We start from the raw sequence: 19,361 nt of genomic DNA on the forward strand, positions 1-19,361 counted from the left end.
ATGTAATGCATTTTTAACACTTTTAAAACAGAAAGAAAACAGGATTGCTTTGTCTTAAGAGCCTTTAGCAACTTCCCAAGCAAAATCTACATACTGTCTTTTCTTGTGGCCAATTTGTTGTTTGAATACTAGTTATCTGGAGCGTACTAGTAACTCCTATGGTGTTATCGAAAATGGATGTAGGTTGGTGTATTAGCCCATACCTGCCATCCATCTCTTTGTATGTGCATACATATAGTGACATAGGTTAAGGGAGAAAAATGTGAATGACAATACACAGGTCGGCAGTCTGTTTTTTTGTGGCTTGTTATGAAGAGAAGTCCCTGTGAGGTTTAGCTTAGTGAGACGTCAAGTGGTAGATTTCTCAACAACCTGTAAGTAAGCATTACTGGATACCTCAGACCAGGGCCCAGGAGAGGCCCGCAAAACCGATTAACTTCCTCTGAAAGCTAGCCTGTGAACGTATGCTTAATAAAAACACAAGTTCATCAATTTCGCAAGAGTGGTTTCGGTTCCTGATATTTTATTTTCTTGTGATCCTTATTTGAAAGTTCTTCCGTAGACCTCTGCCCTTTTTGCCTTTTTACATTTTAGTTTTGATAGCTTCTGGCTTATAGCCAGAGTTTAATACCAGAAAGTTTGGTAGGGAACTAAACAGTAATAAATGGTGCACGATATGTGGGGAGCAAGGCCAGAAATGCGTTTAAAGGTGATAAAAAGAACTGGAGATAGTAGAATAAAGGTACCTAGTGAAGAAAAAGAAGAATATGGCAATATCAATAATAAAAAGATGAATAGAGGGAAAGAAAAGTAGAGTCATGGAAAGATTGGTGGGTGGCTAGGGTACACACAGAAATACTAAGAAGTCAAACGAGAGGTAAAATATTAAAAGTAAATCGCTAGAGAGGCAGCTCTGGTAATATGGAATGTGGGAAAAAGTCATCTTACCACATGTTGCGAAGTTGGTACCTGCATACATGAAAATCTAACTATGTGTGGACCAGGTAGGCAAGAATATTTTTTTTTAAACTGTTCCAAAGTTACAGGCCAAAAAGTCCGAACAGGAAGAAGGAAGGCTGGAGGGGAAAGAGGTAGACAAGTCAAAGGATGATAGACAGTAAAACATGTAATTTGTCTTGTAAGAATTGGTCTTAAGTTAGTGAGTGATCATTCATGCAACCAGTGATCTGTCAGAGAGTCTATTGAAGGTAATGTACAGTAGGATTGATGAAAATGTAGAACCTGCAATCCCTATTCTAACAAGCATTGGCAAACCCAATAGGTCTGGCGTTGGCCGTCAGCCTTTTGGCATTTCTTATTTTATTTTGTCTTGGTTTTTTTCACATCTTTATTGTATGTGAAGTGAAGGGTCCTCATCAATGTAAACAAAAACATTGGCTACGGCAAAAATTTTGTTTTGCTCTAAAAAAGGCACACATTGCAGTAGTACTGAAGGGGACTATTTTGTGTGTAGATGTGCTCCTTATGAAGGGCAGCAAGCAGTAACTCATACTTAAGTCAGCCAGTAGCTGAAGTGGACTGAAATATTGCCCCTTGATGCTTGCTAAAGTGGGTGGAAGAAAAATGTAAGTGACAAAACTACAGACTAATAGAAAAAGTCTGGTTTGAAACCCCCAGAGGTAACTATGTTATACATATCATTTTAGTAAAATTAATAAGTCTTGCCTAACACAGACTTAAAATAATCAATCAGTCTGGCATTGGCTGCCACCCTCTCTTTTTTGGGAAAGAAGCGAGAGAGAAAAAAGGAGGAATGAAAGAGATTGGAGGGAGGGAGGAAGAAGAAAGGAGGAGGGAAGGGGAGAAGGAAAAGAGGCAAGAAGGAGGGAAAGAAGAAAAAGATGAAAGAAAGAAGAGGACAGCAGGAGTGAAGAAGGAAAAGAGGTAAGAGGGAAAGAAGAAAGTATAGAAGAGAGCAAAGAAAGAAGTACGCAGAGAAAGAAAGAAGGAATCAAAGAAGGGAAGGAGGCAAAGGAAGAAGGAATGACAGATAGTTTGGGTTGCAAAGATAGAGCATCCTCACAAGCTTATATTCAAAGTTCATGCGAGCTGCTGTTATGGTGTGAAAACGCAGGACCCTGATAAAGGTCACTTCAGAAGGAATTTTCAGCAGTAATGGCAGGAGACAGGAACTGATGAAGCTGGAATGTGCCTTGTTCTGTCATATGGTAGAAAGTGTCCTGTTATCACATCAGGCTTTACAAAAAAGGGCACAGCTAAAGTGATAATAAAGTAAAAACGAAAACACTGGCCCTGAAGGGAACTATCTTGTGTGTGGATGTGCTATTTGTGAAAGGGCTAAGTGCAGTCACTCAAAGTAAAATGAGCTGGTGGCTGAAGTTGGCCGACTCATTGCCCCGTGCTGTATGCTGTAGTGAGCGAAAGCAAAATGTGGGTGACACAACACCAGACCAATTTCTGAAGTGAGAGAAATTTCTTTTATGTAAATATATTATTCATATACTTTTAGCAAAACCAAAATGCCAGACCTAAAAATGGCATGGTTGGCCAAAAGAAACAAATGATGAGAAAGGAGTTGATAAGGAAAAAGAGAGAGGATCAAGAACAAAGCCCTGAGAGACCACTAACTTCAGTCTCTGGAATAATTGTTGTTGTATCTGTAACAAAGCAGAAAAGTAATGGCATAGATGACACCAGTAATACCGAAAGACATTCAAATTACTGCAATGCTTGAAAAAACTCAGTAATAATGCATTTCAGAAAACACCTTGGGTGACCATGAAAATGTTGATGAAGATGTTCAATAAATAAGATGAATCATGCAAACATCATGTTACTTTTTGGTAAGTCATCCTATAGAATAGGCTTAAATTGCTAGGAAGCTTCTCTCCCACCTTCTGGTCAGAAATGATGAAAACACACACTTCATAACATAATAATATATAATGATATAATATAGTAATATATGATAAAATATGATAAAAACAAGTAGGCGCACCACCTGGAGAATGGCAAAACCTAATAAGTTCTCTTTCCAGATTCTAGTCTGTGGGATTGTGAGGGGATTTAAAACAGTTTTAAGATGAGTGTTAGAACTGGCATCCTAGGCGTGGTTCTCTGCTAACGTTTTGAATTCAAACCTCCTGTTTTGCTGCCCTAGTTTTTGCTGGATTTAGGACTCTGTACACATTACCACTTCTAACCAGTGCTAAAGTGCTTGTGCTTTCTCCGTAAAACATGGTAGATACGGCTTGCACCCAATTGGCCTATTTAATTTACTTGTAAGTCCCTAGTAGTGTGGTACTACTTGTTCCTAGGGCCTGTAAATTGTATGCTACTAGTGGGTATGTAGCACAGACTGTGCCACCCATTTAAGTAGCCATTTAAACATGTCTCATGCTTCCATTGCAGACTGTGGGTGCAGTTTTAAGCTGCCAGTTTGACCTGGCAAAATAAGCCTCTTGCCAGGCCCAAACCACCCTTGTTAGGTTGAGCGTAGTGTTGCAGTGCATGCGCTGCTCGCTCTGCAAGGCATGCTGTAGTAGGGTATGCTGTAGAAGTGCTGTGGAATGTTCCGCCCATATTTTTCATTGGCTGGTGTCATTGTTCTTGGTAAATGCTGCCTTCCGATTTAATATGAGGCTTCTAAGTCCCTCCTTGTTACCGCCCTGTCTCCTTTTGCGACCGCCCATAACGACTGCATCTTTTACTTGCAGCATTACACGGTCTCCTTCATAAGTCGGTAAGCACTATTTTTTTCAGCCGACTTTGTCAATGGCGGCCGGGTGTTTATTTTTGCATCGCTCTCACTTTAACAATAGCTGCCGCCCCACCCCGTGAGTGCGGTGTGGGGCGGCAGCTATTGTTAAAGTGAAGGCGCGATGCAAATATAAACAAGCGGCTGCCTTTGCGTAATGGCGACAGCATGTTATTCTTCCTCGCAGAAAAAGAAAACACTTGGACGTTTTATGGATGGTTCGACTAAGCTACGAAACGTAACTTTTTGTGGCTGCCATAATTGAGTCTCTTGCGCCATACTTACTAAAAGCCACCTGTTTATGTAGCTCTATCCAATCTCTTGCATAGCTGGATTACAGTAGCACAGTTCTTGCTTAATGCACTACTTTATGCATACGCCCCTTTGTATTAGGAGGCCAAGTGAGAGACGTGTTTAATACATCTCCCAACATTTTTAACCTCTTCAGTGCCCATGACGAGATAGTCTCGTCATGGAGCACGGTTGCGCTGTGCCCATGACGAGACTATCTCGTCATGAACCCCGCCCGCTAATGTAACGCCCGGCACAGGGCGGGGAAAGGGCGTGGCACTGAAGGGGTTAAATTCCTCGAAGTTGTAAAATCGTTATTGTGTTACTGTTTACCTTCCTATTTGAAAATATAACTTCCACTCAATTTTTTGCAATTGACTACAGGTGCTAAACGTCTTGGAATGTTTGGCAAACATATGAAGGATTTTACGTTTTAACTGTTGTGATGCATATTAAAAATATATGGAAAGTAATACACATGACACTTTTGAAAACGAGCACTGCCTTTTTAAAAAGTAGAACGCACTGTTTTTCAATTTCAACTATTTGTATGCGTTTGCTCGAAAGATTTCAGCTCAATTGTTTTGCTTGTCAGTGTTTCCTGGTAAAAAATAACTATAATAGGTACAACCTAATCCGGATTTAATATAATAATAATAATTTTGTCACATTTCAAAGCTTCTAGTTGTATATATGGACTTAGGTATTTGAATGTACTTGTGGTACTGTCTTGCATGCAATGCATTATGGGTAGGGTGGATTTACCATATCTTCTACAGGGTGCAGTACCATATGTAACCAAAAGTTTGATGCTCACTAGGGACCTCTAGGAGCAGCTTGCGGTACTGCACCTAGACATGCAGTTGTGGTGCCTTGCTCACTAGGGACCTCTAGGAGCAGCTTGCGGTACTGCACCTAGACATGCAGTGCTGGTGCCTTGCTCACTAGGGACCTCTAGGAGCAGCTTGCGCTTCTGCACCCAGACATGCAGTGGTGGTGCCTTTGTCACTAGGGACCTCTAGGAGCAGCTTGCGGTACTGCACCTAGACATGCTGTGCTGGTGCCTTGCTCACTAGGGACCTCTAGGAGCAGCTTGCGGTACTCCACTGAGACATACAATGCTGGTTCCTGACTCACTATGCAAGCATTTACAATGCACTAGGTTTCCCATTACTAAAAGTATGAGTTATTGGCGTTGCATTATTATTTGCAACGCCAATACCTCAAACTATCAGTAATGCGAGACCTATTGCATTGCAAATGCTTCTTAATAAATGTCACTGCTAGAGTAGGCGCTACACAGTCCATAGGGCAGGGTACAGTGTATTTTAGAAAGTTGGAGATGTCTTTTTCAGTTTTACATGTCCTGGTTGTAAAAAAAACCACTTAAATTAATTTTTCAATACAATGAAGCCTATTTCCAATTGGGAGCAGGTAGACAGTTCAGATTCGGTGTCTGTTTAAAGAATTGTATTTAAAAGCCCTCTTTAAGGGTAAAGTTATATTTTTAGTCACAATTCTGAAAATGCCACCCTTGGAAAGGTGGCATTTTCTTATCCTGACCATTTGGCACCTACAGCCTGATCCTGGGTCACATGACAGTGTGTAGCTGGAAGTTGGTCTTTGTGTATTGCTCCCAGACAGTGAGACAAGGGGAAGATAGGGGTTGGCAGGATGGACCACAGTGAGTTAACGAGGAAGAGGAGCTGTCTTCTACTACACTTGAACATCACAAAGGCTCTGCATGAGCACTCTCACAAAGGGTTTGACACTGGAGTTGTGTGACCTCATACAAGATGGGCCCAGGACAGGGAGGAAAGGGATGCGTGACACCTCAGGGGATTGGGGGGTGCAAACATTTAGAAGCTTCCTCTAATCCCAGGTGAACATCAGGGACGAATACTAGACCCTTGGACCCGACTCTTTAGTACACTTCTGGACCTACGGTCTCTAACAGGAGAAGGACTGCTGAGCTGCTGAAAGGGCTGCCACTGTACTGGACTGCTGCCTGAAAGCACTGCTGCCTTGCTGTGCTGATCTCTTGCCTGGGTAAGAAGGACTGGACTTGCAACTGTTAACCCAAGACCCCAGAGTTACTTCAAGGAATAGTTGGATGGCCTTCTGACCAGATGCCTCAGGGACAAAACAGGTTTCCAACAACCTTGAACACAGCACCGGGTCTCTGCCATCTGTGAGTCCTACCCACCCAAGTACTGCCACACCAGTCCTGGACCTTTGGAAGTGGGTCTGAAAGTGCTATCCCAGCCCATCCGTGGATTCAGCAGAACTGACGCATCTCCGCGACACATCACTCTTAGTGCTCTACGCATCGCCTTCGGAACTGATGCATTACCTCCACTGCGTAGACTTCCTTGATGCAAGGACTTCCCATCGCACACCATGGGAACCGGAGCTGCACGACCCTTCCCCACGCCTGGACAGCGCCTCGCCCAATGCAGCCCATGGAAACTGCCGCTGCGTGACGCATCTTACACTTCGCAGCTCCCAGGAACCGCCATAATGCATCTCCTTGGCCGTACCTCGCCGTCGCCCTTTGCTGCACGACGCATCCTCAACACTGAGCTCCTCATCTAAGCAGACCCAAGTTGGTCCATGTAGCGGGCCCGTGCTCTATTGCAGTCGGCCAGAAATTGCAAATGTGTCCCGGTCCAGCGCGATCAGATACCACAGTTGGCGCTTTGTGGCGCTATTTTCACTTCAATCTTTAAAATTTCAGATCACCGGTTCTTCTGATTGGATTTTTGACATTTTGGTCTTGATTATTAAAATGTACTTTATTTGTCTTAATTGGTGTGGGATTTATATGTGTTGTGTTTTCACTTTGTTACTGTTTGAAATGCTGCATAAATACTTTACACATTACCTCTAAGTTAAGCTTGACTGCTCAGTGTCAAACTACCAGAGGGTTGAACACAGGTCAATTTGGGGTTTACTTGGGATTTCACCCTCGCAAGGATTGTGGTTACTGCTTGAGTAGGGATCCACACCTCTCAACCACTAAACCAATTTCTTACAATGAGGAACAAAATAATTTTCCAAAACAGAAATCACCCACCTCAACATTTCTCTGTGTAAGAAAACCAAAACACTGAACCAGGTATTTATATTTTCAATTGTTTGATTTGGTCTCCTGCTGTCTGAGGATCTATGACCAGCGCCACCATTATTTGTATTCTACAACTTGCTAAATGTGTTTTTTTCCACCTAGTTCTCACATCCCCAAATTCTTTTTCATCAATTTAAGTCTTATGATTAAACATAATTGAACATTATTATAAGTTATAATATATGTCCTCAGATGCATAGATCAGTGAGAGATCACCTTTTTGTCATCCTATTACTATTAAGCTTTTAATAACATTCTCTATGGGGATGCTCTATGCGGTAGTTGGATCATTTTGAGAGAGAGATGAAATGGAAGGAGGGAAGAGGGGTCACTCACACTATGCAAACTTTAAACATATAACTTTGACTAATATGGCAACCATCATGTGAACCCTTGCTTGCACATCAGTTGCTGCGTGGACATGTAACCCAGTCTACTATGCCAGATTGCTCTACTTCTTTTTTTGTCTTTACTAGAAGCACTCTTGATGCCTTTGTCTGGGTCAACATATGGTTGTCTTTATGGATTACTGCAGTCTAGCTACATGCCAATGAAGGGCCTTCAAGCCTATCATAATCAGTTCTTTATTTAAGTTTAGAAGTTCCTGGCTTTACCTCTTGTGTTTCTCTGGACAGCGATAAATGTATCACTTTATGTCCTGCTGTATCTTAATCATCCTGTGAATGATCTGATGCCTTTGTCTGTAGCTTCTCGGTTCAGCAATATTTGTACACCTTTTCCCGATGATTTTTTTTAAACTTTATTTTTTTATTTTTTTACCTCCAGGGCCTCAGGTGGGAAGCATTTGATATTTCCTTAAATCTCCCTGCAGTTGCAGACATAATTTTTATCAATAGCTGTGTTCATACTATGGCGCAAATATTTATTTTCTTGGGGCTCTGGGAGCCCAACTATTTTCTAGATGGTTGCTCTTCTATTACTCTCAAGCAGCTCAACCACTGAATCCACCTAGAAACTAGAGGCTTAGTCTCAATTTGTGTACACTTTGAAGCTCAAGCAGCTGCTCCCTATGTCGTGCCCTGTTTTTGTTCTTGCTATCCCACAAGTCATAAACTCGTGTTTGTCTTCCAATAATTTGGACCCTATAATTCCCAAGTTTTTTCCAAGCTTTTAAGAGACTCCGTTGTGAAATGTAAATTTCCTTTGCCTAGGATGAGGGTGATTGCACACAGCCCTTTTTGGCTTAAGGCTAGTACACACATGTGCAAGGAGGTTGATTGTGCTTGCTGATTAGGGAATGTGAGCTCAACATATTCCAGCACTTCAGAACCCAGAATCTGTTTGTCCTTCAGCCAGTGTTTACTGGTAAGACTGATGGGCTGGAGAAATAGTTATTTTTCTGCTGCCTACCTCTAGGGAGAATGATCTAATATATTGGCACTTCAGTATTTACGGAATCCTGCATGTGGGTGTGCGCGGATGGTGGAGACCTTTGGTTTCCATGTTACTTGCCCAGGTCCTTTGCCAGCCATGCTCATTTGTACATATCCAAGGGCCTGTTTGCACCTAAATGCCCCAGCTGCTCCAGTCAGTTGGTTATGAATTGCCTCTACTGAATGAGCACCCATAGACACTACACACCCTACCAAGACCTCCATCTGAACCTAAAGAAATGTTTTTGGTGAATTGACCTGCGTGTTAGTGGGAGGCACTGGGAGACCAGGTGCTTAGCTTGAGATACTGCTGCTAGTTGTGTTCTGTTTGTGTTATGTGTACATAGAACTTCACCGTGCACTAGAAGAGTTCATATAACTGCCATTCTGGGATATAGTTTCACTCTTGTATTAAGAATGCTTTTTATCATCTGACTCAATTTGCACAACATTTCCCCATCTCTGAAAAGGAAAGACTTAGTTTCTCCATCAGACCCTCTGTTGAATCCATTCATACAATTTCCCAATCATTTATTTAATTCTCCTTTTTTAATTGTCACTTCTCATTTAAATGGGTTTATCCTGGTAGTTTATCATGGGTAGTAGAGCGCCCAAACTCTGGAACATACTGGACTTGTCCATGAAGATACAGCTAAACCACGGTTTAAGACACTTCTCAAAATAGAACTATTCAAAAGGCATTTGATGGAAGTCCTTCCCAACGCAGCGAGTGATGAATGTCACATAAAGGTAAATACTCCAAAGAAGACATACGGTGTGTACTGCCTTCTGTAAGACTCCTAAATGAATGAAATGATTCATATAGGAGAGAGGAAGAGACACTGTCGCTTTAAGGTGTCCTTAATGTTATAAAAAAGTAAAGATTATAAAGAGGTGGTAGTGTAATGTCCACTTCTTAGATTCTACTATGTCATGCAGTTATGTGGAGTGTTAATGTGGAGAGCATGGTTGGTGTCTGCACCACCCTTTCCGCGTTTTTATTGGACCGTTTTCCTTTTAGGTTTGCCTAAGTATTTTTTGTTTGATCGTCTTGGAAAGGAGTGTTGGAGATTAAAATTGATAGTTACTCTCACAATCTAAATTACCTAATGCGAATCATGACCGTGTCGGTTTTGAAGAGAGCAGCCATTTCAGGTGCCACTCTTTTCTGCAGATGAGAGCGAGATAACATGTGACTAACTTCTGTTCCTTTTCAGATTCCAGGGTCTTCCAATTCTCTCTAAAATGGCTATGTGCGCCCCAAGCAGAAACATCTCTTTGGAGGAAATCCGCATGAGCAGTGAAGATCTGGTGGAGAAACAGGATCTAGATGCTGGTGGTTTTGGAATGGTGTCACTCTGCTTTCACAGAAGGCATGGACTTGTTGTACTGAAAACTGTGTACACTGGACCTCAGCGCACAGAGTAAGTGACAGAGGGATAGTCATCACTAGTTAGTCTGTGTGTTTGATAAAGCAAAGTTACCTGAAACTGTGAGGCTGCACTTCTTTGTAATTTTACAGGTGTTCCTTTCAGTAATAGTTAAACCACTGATGCACTTTAAGGATGGTATGAACATTAATGCTTATTCTTGTCATCTTAGCGGTATAATTATCCAGCAGATAAAAACTTATGTTACAGTATGTGGCAAGCAGAAATGGGGAAAGAAGACATAAGAAAAGGTAGAGGAGAAAGAACTGGCTGGCTCACCTCACTCTTGACAATGGGGACCTATGTACAAGGATCCAGTTCCGTTTACTGTTTATGGGGGTGGGAGGCACTTGGATCACAATGATTAGTCTAAATATTTATGGTTTGATTCTAGAATCTGGTGCCTTTTGATGGCCATTATGACCACAAAGCTAAGGCCAACTACAAAAATGTTGACAATCCAATAGCACTACACTGACGATAACTGAAGGAAATAATTTAGGGCCCTTAAAATAAAAAAATGCAACAGCCACACTAAAGACTTCACAAACAAAGCTTTGCAGAGACGAACAGCTAATGTGTCATTAGTCTCTGCATGCTTTTTTGAGTGATTGCCTGTCCTATAGCTACAGTATACTGGATTCACACTGATTATGTATTGGGCAGAGGGTGGCGACCTACAAATTTCTATGTGTATGCATATGTTCAAACACCCTCCATAGAAAATACAAATGTTCCATGCACACTTTTAGCACCACCTCCACCCAGACCATCCAGCCCAAGTGCAAAATAGCTTGGAAGTTTGGGAACTGCACAGCTAATGTACGTGAAAACCAACAAACCTCTGTAGTTGTAAGAGGCATGTTAATCTTGATTTATTTCCATTTCCTTTCCCACACTTGCAGCACTACCTACGCACTGTGTGATAATAGCTCCATCATTTACCTACTCTTTCTGACCAATATCAGAAGTCTCGAGATGCCCTGCCAGAGTTCAATATGTGCTCATTGTGGGTTTTTTTTCACTGCCACAGCACCTTGTGGTAGTTTTCACTTGGGAAAATTCAGGAATGCATCTAACCCAACACAGATGGATTTGCACTCATGGCATTTTTTTTTTAAATCTCAGTCGCTAATTTGCTTTCTTATTTTACTTCACGTTTCCTTATTCAACACTACGTGTTATATATAAAAAAAATACAACCTTACAAACAAAGTGCCTATTTCAACAGCACGGAATCAAACTTGAAGCCACCCCAAAAGTAGAGCTTTCTAAACATTGTAATTTACATAAGTGGCACCAGTGGTGTGAGAGGCAAAACTACTTCTATTACGTAACTTTGTTTTAGAACGCAAAATAATAGATGGGGGCAGTCAAATCATTCTTTCTAATTGTGTGGCCATATTAGTTTCATTTAAATGTACTACTAAAGACTGGCCGGGTTCTCGGCCGCGCCAAAGAAATTGTCCAACTGCTTATCTCCTACCAATTATATGAAAGACTTTAATCCCAGAAAGGATAAATGTCTCATAAAAATGTGTCACTCTGTCTGCAAGGCTTAAAACAGCTGAAGATCTGCCCTATTCCGAAAAACCTATGTTGGTCTGTAATGACCTAAAACAATGCTGAATCAAAACTGGGATGAACATATCGCAGCCATGTCCCTGCTTTTTGTAAGAGAATAAGACTTTCGCAAACCGCCAAGAGGGGTTTGCTAGCTCGAACCAACCAAAGTCGACAATGGAGGACATTTCTGAGACTCTTATTCGGAGGCCACCCTGCAGCGCTGGTGCTGCAGGTCCCAGGTGGACCTGCCTAAAGAGGAAGATGGCATTCGACATACTATCACTGAAGTGCATTACATTCTTTCCTATTGCTTGCTGAGTGTGAAAGGGGGTGGGAGAACGGTAGACTAAACTGATCGCCACCTATAGAGTGCCCCAGGGATCTGCCAAGGTCATTGCATACAACAGACTTCAGTGTCACATGACCATAGAAATCGCCTGGTAATATATGAAAGGACCTGACAGCTCCAGCACATTTGGCAAAAAATACATAGGTGTGAATGCATGGATACAGCATAACTGTCTGTGACCGAATATCGCTTAATTGTATTGTACATTAGTTATAATTATTGATTATTTCCTCAATATGGAAATATATTTGTATAAAATTATTATACTGCTGAAAGCTAATACCGTCAAGTGATTTGCTGCACATTCGATGCATTTTGTTAATTATTGTCCCTCTGTAATTTTTTATTCCATTTTCAGTCTGTAAAGGGCTAGGACCCCCTTTCATGCGAGTCTAGTTTGCACAATATCAAGAAGTAATTATTAAATATAAAAAGTAGGTAGAATTCAAAAAGTAGGAAAAATGCTGGTTCCGCACCTACAGGGCATTTGGATAGAGCCATCCAGGAGCTCAGTGGAGGCACACATGCTAAAGATGCCTTCCTACAGGGACGTTCAGGGAACAACAACATACACATGCAGGGATGTGGAATTCATATAGCTCGAAGCCTGACACATATTGTTTGGGGTCAAGGGCACCACGTTTTCATGTGTATTTTGCCCTTGGGACAAGTAGGTCCAACCCCCTACAGCACAGACCCTTTGGCTGCCAGTTTACAGTACCACATTATAGATCAGGGAAAGGCATTGCCTGCAGTTAAGGTAAGATTTGTGTCCATGTGTTAATGCTGTTCAAACTTCTATTTATGGTCCATTAATGCAAAGCCTTTATTATTAGGGTGAGCGCTCTGATTAAATGTTCTATGCTCAGGCGGGACCCACACGGTCTCGGTGGCAATGGCCCAGACCTTTGCTGACTATTACTCCCAGCTATACCGGACCCGAGCGTCGGAGATCTCCCTTGCGGAGTTGCTGGGGGCAAGTGGGGCGGTTCTCGGGCGGTTGGGACAGGAGGTGTGTGAGACCCTCGACTTGCCCATCACGCTGCAGGAAATGTAGGAGGCGATTAGCCGCCTGGCGTCCGGGAAGACCCCGGGACCAGATGGTTTCCCACAGGAATACTATGCTCACTACCGTGAGACCCTGGCCCGAGGCTTCGGGACCTTTTTGCAGAAGTGGTGGAGGGGGGCTCGTTCCCGCAGGACACCGACACAGCCACTATAGTTGTCCTTCCCAAGACGCAGCCCCCATCACAGTCCTGCTCGGATTACCGGCCGATATCCCTCATTAATACCGAGCTCAAGATATATGCCACTGTCCTCGCGCAGCGGTTGCGCCCGTTCCTTGCCTCATTGGTCCACCCGGACCAATGTGGATTTATGCCTAACCGGGGAACCAGACACTGCCTGCGACGCTTGCATCTTGCCCTGGCACACCGAGAGCGCCTTTCCCCCTATCTGGCCCTTCTGCTGGTTGACTTCGAAAAAGCCTTTGACTCAGTGAGGTGGGACTACCTGGGTGATGTCTTGGAGCGAATGGGCTTTGGTCCCCGGTTCCGCCCTATGGTCGGTATCCTGTACTCGAGCCCGTGTGTTGGTCAATGGGACTCTATCCCACCCGTTTCCCATAGGACGGGGGACGCGGCAGGGCTGTCTGCTCTCGCCCCTCCTTTTCGCTCTGGCCATGGAGCCCCTGGCCGTGCTGATCCGGTCGGACCCCACTCTCCGTGGGTGGGATTGGCCGGGTATGACCCCTGACAAAATCGCTCTATACGCGGACGATGTCCTTCTATATCTCTCTGACCGGGCGGTCTCGGGGCCCCGGGTCCGCCGGATTCTTTGCCGGTTTGGCCAGGCATCGGGTCTTCATCTGAACCCCAAGAAATCCGTACTGGTCCCGCTGCACCCGTCGAGGGAGTGTTTTGACTGGCAGTCTGATATTCCCCTCCGGAGGCTCTCCTTTAAATATCTGGGGATCTGGGTCACCCTCCTTCCGGAACTCTGTTGGGCCCTCAATGTGGCCCCTGTGGTCAACAAGACCAGATCAGATATGATCAGGTGGCAGTCGCTCCCGTTGGACCCACTGGGGCGGATCGCCCTCTATAAGATGATGATACTTCCCAAGTTCTTATATATGCTACAGAACACTCCGTGCCCCTTCCCCCGCTCGTGGTTCCGGGATCTGGATAAGATGGCGACTAAATTTCTTTGGGGCGGCGGCAGACCTCGTTTGGCGTTGGACCTCTGCCGGGTCCCCTCATATGATGGAGGCCTGAGCATGACAAATCTTTACTTGTACTATTTGGCCACCCAGCTGCTGGTGATTCACGACTGGTTCTCGAACGGGTGGGACGATCCGGCCTATAGACTCAAGGTGCAACTTACCGGGTTCTCATCTATTCAGAATATGCTCTATGGGGCGACGGTTTCCCAGTCGCTTCCAGATGTTGTGCGGGCCCCGTTTCTGGCGTGGCGCGCTGCCTTGCGGCATACCCGTTGGTCGGGAACAGTGACCTTGGTCACACCACTTTGGCACGGGACTTGGCTGCGGGAGGTGGCGGGGCTTGAGGGATTTCGAACGTGGGATCTTCTAGGGATCTCCTGCTTGGGTGATGTCTGGCGGGGGAGCCACATGTGTTCCTTCCAGGAGCTTCAGAACCGCTTCTCTTTACAGTCTTCGCAGTTTTATAAATACCTACAGCTGCGCCATGCGGTCCAGTCCCATGTCCCTCTAGATTCCAGACTACCTGACCATAGTCCGTCTGAGGCTCAGGTGATGTTGGGGTGTCTTGGGAGGAGGGGAATATCCCGTATTTATAAATCCCTGATCAACAATACCCCGGTAGATTGAAGCGGATTGTAGCAGCGGTGGAAGACCTGGGTGGGTCCCTTGGATGAAGCTGACTGGAGAGAAGCCCTTATGGCACCCCGAAAGCTTACCACTTCCGCTTGACTGCGGCTCATCCAACTCTACTACCTCCACGCAGCTTATCTGACCCCGGACCGCTTATATCGTGCGTGCCTCCGTCACGACGCTTCATGCGCTCGCTGTGGGGTAGATCCGGCGGACTTCTTCCACATGGTATGGTCTTGTTCACGCCTGGGAAGCTATTGGGACGAGATTGAAACTGAGTTAACTGAGGTCCTGGGATGGGAGGTTCCTCATGACCCTAGAATGGCTCTGCTGGGCATCACGGATGGGCTAGATGGGTCCCGTACCGAAAAGTACTTTCTAACTACTGCCCTAGTGGTGGCCAAAAGAGATATCGCGGCTGCATGGAAACAAACCGACCCACCCAGAAGTGCTACTTGGAGAAGAGGGGTGGACTGGTGTGCCGCTCAGGAGCGGACGTTGTACGCTGCCCGGGGCTGCCCCAAAAAATTCCGTAAAGTATGGGGAAATGGCTTGGGGGCCTGTTTTAAGGGGAGGGGGGCGGAGGGCTGGGGAGGAGGGGAGGGTCTTGCAATTGATTGTCAATGCTTCCATGATAGGTTTTATTTTTTTTTTTTTTTTTTTTTTTTAAAAACCTTTATTCGGATATTTCAGATACACAGCTATTCAGCCGACAACCCGGAGGTTCGGCAGCTCGTCAATCAACATGTGTAATCTTCTATAGCTTTCAAGCAGGAGAGGGAAGAAGGTTTCAATTTTTAAAGTAAAACATAACAAGCAAGGCAGTATATATCATGTGTTCGTGTCAGTTCCCACCGATGAGGCGGCCCCATATCCAACATCAGATCAGCCCTCAAGTGTGGAGGGGAGGGAGAGGCAGAGGCACTAACTTTCTATCAGATTTCATCAGCAAAACTCAAGTCGGAAGTGGGGCTAGGGGGAAAGGTGCTCCTCTGGTGGGTCAGTGGCAGGAGGCAGGCAGATGTACCCCCTATACTGGTTCCAGCCCCCCCACACTTTATGCCATTTCTTGGGCCTCCCCCGTGCACAATACACTGTTTTCTCCCGAAACATGCACCAGTCCATGTTATCCTTCCATGCATCCAGGGTGGGCGGGCTAGGGGACCCCCATAATCGTGCAATATCCCGCTTGGCCACCATATTACCATGGGTCACCCATTGAGTCTGCGCAGCATCGTAGTCTGTAGGGCCCCACACGTTCAAAAGACAGCGCCGCGCCTCTGAGTGCAACACAATACCCGTGACCTCCTGCATCACATCGTGAATCTGCTTCCACAATTCCGCAATCACACCACACTCCCATATAATGTGCAGAAAGGTGCCCATCATCCCGCAGCCCCTCTTACACAGCCCGTCCTCGGAGAAACCCATGTGGACCAACCGGGGGCCAGTGACATAGACTCTGTGGAGTATCTTAAGCTGGACCAGCCGCAGCCTGGCGGGGATGGCAACCTCTTTCGGGGAGGAGACAGCGTACTGCCAGTCCTCATCGTCCAGCTCAAGACCGTCTCTAGTCCACTGGTCCCGCACCCCCAGGAGGAGATCGGTACGGACGTTCACCAGCTTCTTATAAATGAGAGAGATTGTGCTCTCCGGCACGTGGCCGTCCAAGATCCGGTCCTCCAGCGGAGAGGACTCGGGCACCTTCTCCCCCTCAACGAGGACCGACCGCAGCGCATGGCGCACCTGCGCGTACCGGAAGTATTCCGTGCCCTCTAGCGCATATTCCGTCTGCAGCTCTTTAAATGACTTAATCCGCCCCTTGGCCAGCATGTCCCCCACCCTGGAGATACCAATCAGGTCCCATTTGTCGAAACCCTTAGAATGCCAGAGTTTTCCCAGCATGTCAGAGTCAAATAGCGGAGTGGCCAGTGTGAGTCTATCCTTCCACCCCAGGGAGTTCGTGACTGCCTTCCACACGTGCACCGCCACCCCGGTCGGCCCCGTGAGGGACCCAGCCGGGGCCCTTGAGTAAAGTGCTCTATAGTAGCCACCACTCCGGAGCAACCACCGGTCCATCGCGAAGCCGGGGCTAAGCGCAGGACCGTAGACTCCGTGGTTGATCGCGCTCAGTTGGGAGGCCCAATAGTATCTCCGGATGTCAGGAAGCGCGATACCCCCGTCATACCAAGGGAGAGTTAATTTTGCTATCGCTATACGCGGGCGGCCGTCCCACAGCAGCGAACGTTGCAGACTCTCAACCTCCCGAAAGTAACTGGCTGGAACCAGCTCCTGGGTGTTCTGCAGGGCATAGAGAAAACAGGGGAGCGACATCATTTTAAATAGCGCCGCACGACCGAGGAGGGAAAGCGGCAGCCGCCTCCAGCCTGCCACGTCCCGCCGCAAGCGCGCCAACGGAGGGAGCAGGTTTCGCTCATACCGTACCGTGGGGTCGGCCGAAATATAGATCCCAAGATACAGAAAACCCTCCCGGGCGATCTGGATCGGGCAATTCCGCGGGGGAACCGGAGCGTCTCCACACAGGGCGTACAGATATGACTTACCCCAGTTGATGGTGAGCCCCGAGTTCCTCCCGAAGGAAGTCAAGATGTCGCAGACAACTATAAGGGACTGCCGGGGTGAGGTAAGATAGAGCAGAATGTCGTCGGCATAGAGGGAAATGCGGTCCTCGTGGTCGGGGGACCAGCGAATCCCCCTCACGTCTGGGTGCCACCGTATCCATGCCGCAAGCGGCTCAAGGGCGAGAGCGAACAACAGCGGCGAGAGGGGACAACCCTGCCTGGTACCCCTTCCCGAGTCGAAGGGACTGGAGGCCCTCCCGTTAACTGCAACTTTGGCGAGAGGTCCTTCGTATAAGAGCCTCACCCAGCCCACAAATCCGGGCCCGAAGCCGAACTTCGCGAGCGCGGCCCACAAATATGCCCACTCAACCGTGTCGAATGCCATCGTTGCATCGAGCGCAGCCACCACGGCCGGTTCCCGCATCGTCCCGACCCTTGCGATCACACCATGAATGCGCCTAAGATTCAACGCAGTATTACGATGTGGGATGAATCCGGATTGGTCGGGGTGGATCAGGTCACCGACCACCCTGACTAGCCGGTTTGCGAGGATTTTAGCAAGGATCTTCGGCTCAGCATTAAGGAGCGAGATCGGCCTGTATGAACTGCACCTGTTTCTAGGCTTGCCATCCTTATGGATGACCACGATCGTTGCCAGGCGCTGGTCGAGCGGGAGGCAACCCGTCGCCCGCGCCTCCAGAAACATGGCTCGTAAGTGCGGAGCGATCTTGTCCGGCTGGAGTTTGTAGAGCTCGATGGGCAGACCATTCGGACCCGAGGCCTTGCCCGGACGCAAAGAACGGATCGCCCCCGCAATCTCATCGACCGTGATGTCGCCATCAAGATCGTCCCTGTCCACGTCGGAGAGGCAAGGCAGGGCGAGATCGCGCAGGAGCGCACATGAGTCCTCCACTGGCCTGTCGGACACGGATGTATAGACCGTGTGGAGGTAATCCGCAAAGCACTGGACTATGCCATCCGGCTCCGTGACCGTGACGCCATCCTCCGTCACTAGGTCCGGCACCACTCGATTGACCCTCTCCTTCTTGTCCAGCCACGCGATCAATTTCCCGGCCTTGTCCCCGACGTCGTACAGACGGCCCCGCTGTTCCCTACTCAGAGCCTTGGCTGCGTCAGTCGCGAGGGCCCTGTACTCCGATTGCTTAAGGCTCAATTTGTGCAGCGCCTCCTCCGTGACCTCCCCCTCCAGGGCCAGCTCTAGGTCTGCGATCTCCGCCTCAAGCTGGGCGACTTCCGCGTCTTTCCGACGCTTGGCCGCTGTAATCAAGGAGAGGGCCTCACCCCTAATCACGGTTTTGAATGCTTCCCACAAGGACACCGCCGACGCGACCGAACCGAGGTTTTCTTGAAAATAACGGTCGATCGCCTTAAGTACCTCACTACGAGTCACAGGGTCTCTAAGATGCCACGGGTTAATTGGGGCCACCCTACCACCCACTCCTCTGGCAACATCCATACAGATCCACACCGGAGAATGGTCAGAAATACCTCGTGCCATGTGCCTAGCCTCAGAGACAAGGGAAGCGTGTGCAGCCAGTGTAAGGACATAATCAATTCTGGAGAGACTGCCATGCGCACCTGAGTGGAAAGTGTACTGCCGTTGTGTGGGATGCAACATTCTCCAACAATCGACCAGCCCTAGGGTATCCATGAAATCAGGAAGCCACTTCTGAGCCCCCCCCGAAGTCCTCTGCGGGTGCCTGTCGAGCAGGCCTGAGCCGACCGCATTAAAGTCACCACCCACCACCAACACTCCCTCTGGGAGATCCAGTAATGTCCTCTCTAAGTCCGCTAGGGTAGAGGGCTGCAATGCAGGGGGGACATAAACCGACACCAGGACCAGCGTCCTGCCCTCCCACCGTCCCGCTACTGCCGCGAAGCGCCCCCTATCGTCCACAGTAGTGGAGTCAACCTCAAATGGCAGAGAGGACCTGACTATTATTCCCGCCCCTCTGGAACCCGAGGTGAACCCGGAATGCGCAACAAATTTATAACCTTTACGATTGAGTGC

The 19,361-nt window shown here is 47.0% G+C and overlaps 1 protein-coding gene across 3 annotated transcripts in view; it reads left to right on the forward strand.

Annotated features, from left to right (window-relative positions):
- The window catches only part of RIPK1 (receptor interacting serine/threonine kinase 1), a 215,206-nt gene that overhangs the window by 66,387 nt on the left and 129,458 nt on the right, over positions 1–19,361 (forward strand). For all 3 annotated transcript variants that reach the window (XM_085607158.1, XM_085607157.1, XM_085607159.1), the window contains exon 2: positions 9,769–9,975. In XM_085607158.1, the coding sequence (XP_085463284.1) occupies positions 9,797–9,975 (179 nt within the window). In that variant the 5' untranslated portion in view covers positions 9,769–9,796. The remainder of the gene's footprint in view (positions 1–9,768; positions 9,976–19,361) is intronic.

This window comes from Triturus cristatus, chromosome 5_2 (assembly GCF_964204655.1).
Source record: "Triturus cristatus chromosome 5_2, aTriCri1.1, whole genome shotgun sequence".
Taxonomy (NCBI): domain Eukaryota; kingdom Metazoa; phylum Chordata; class Amphibia; order Caudata; family Salamandridae; genus Triturus; species Triturus cristatus.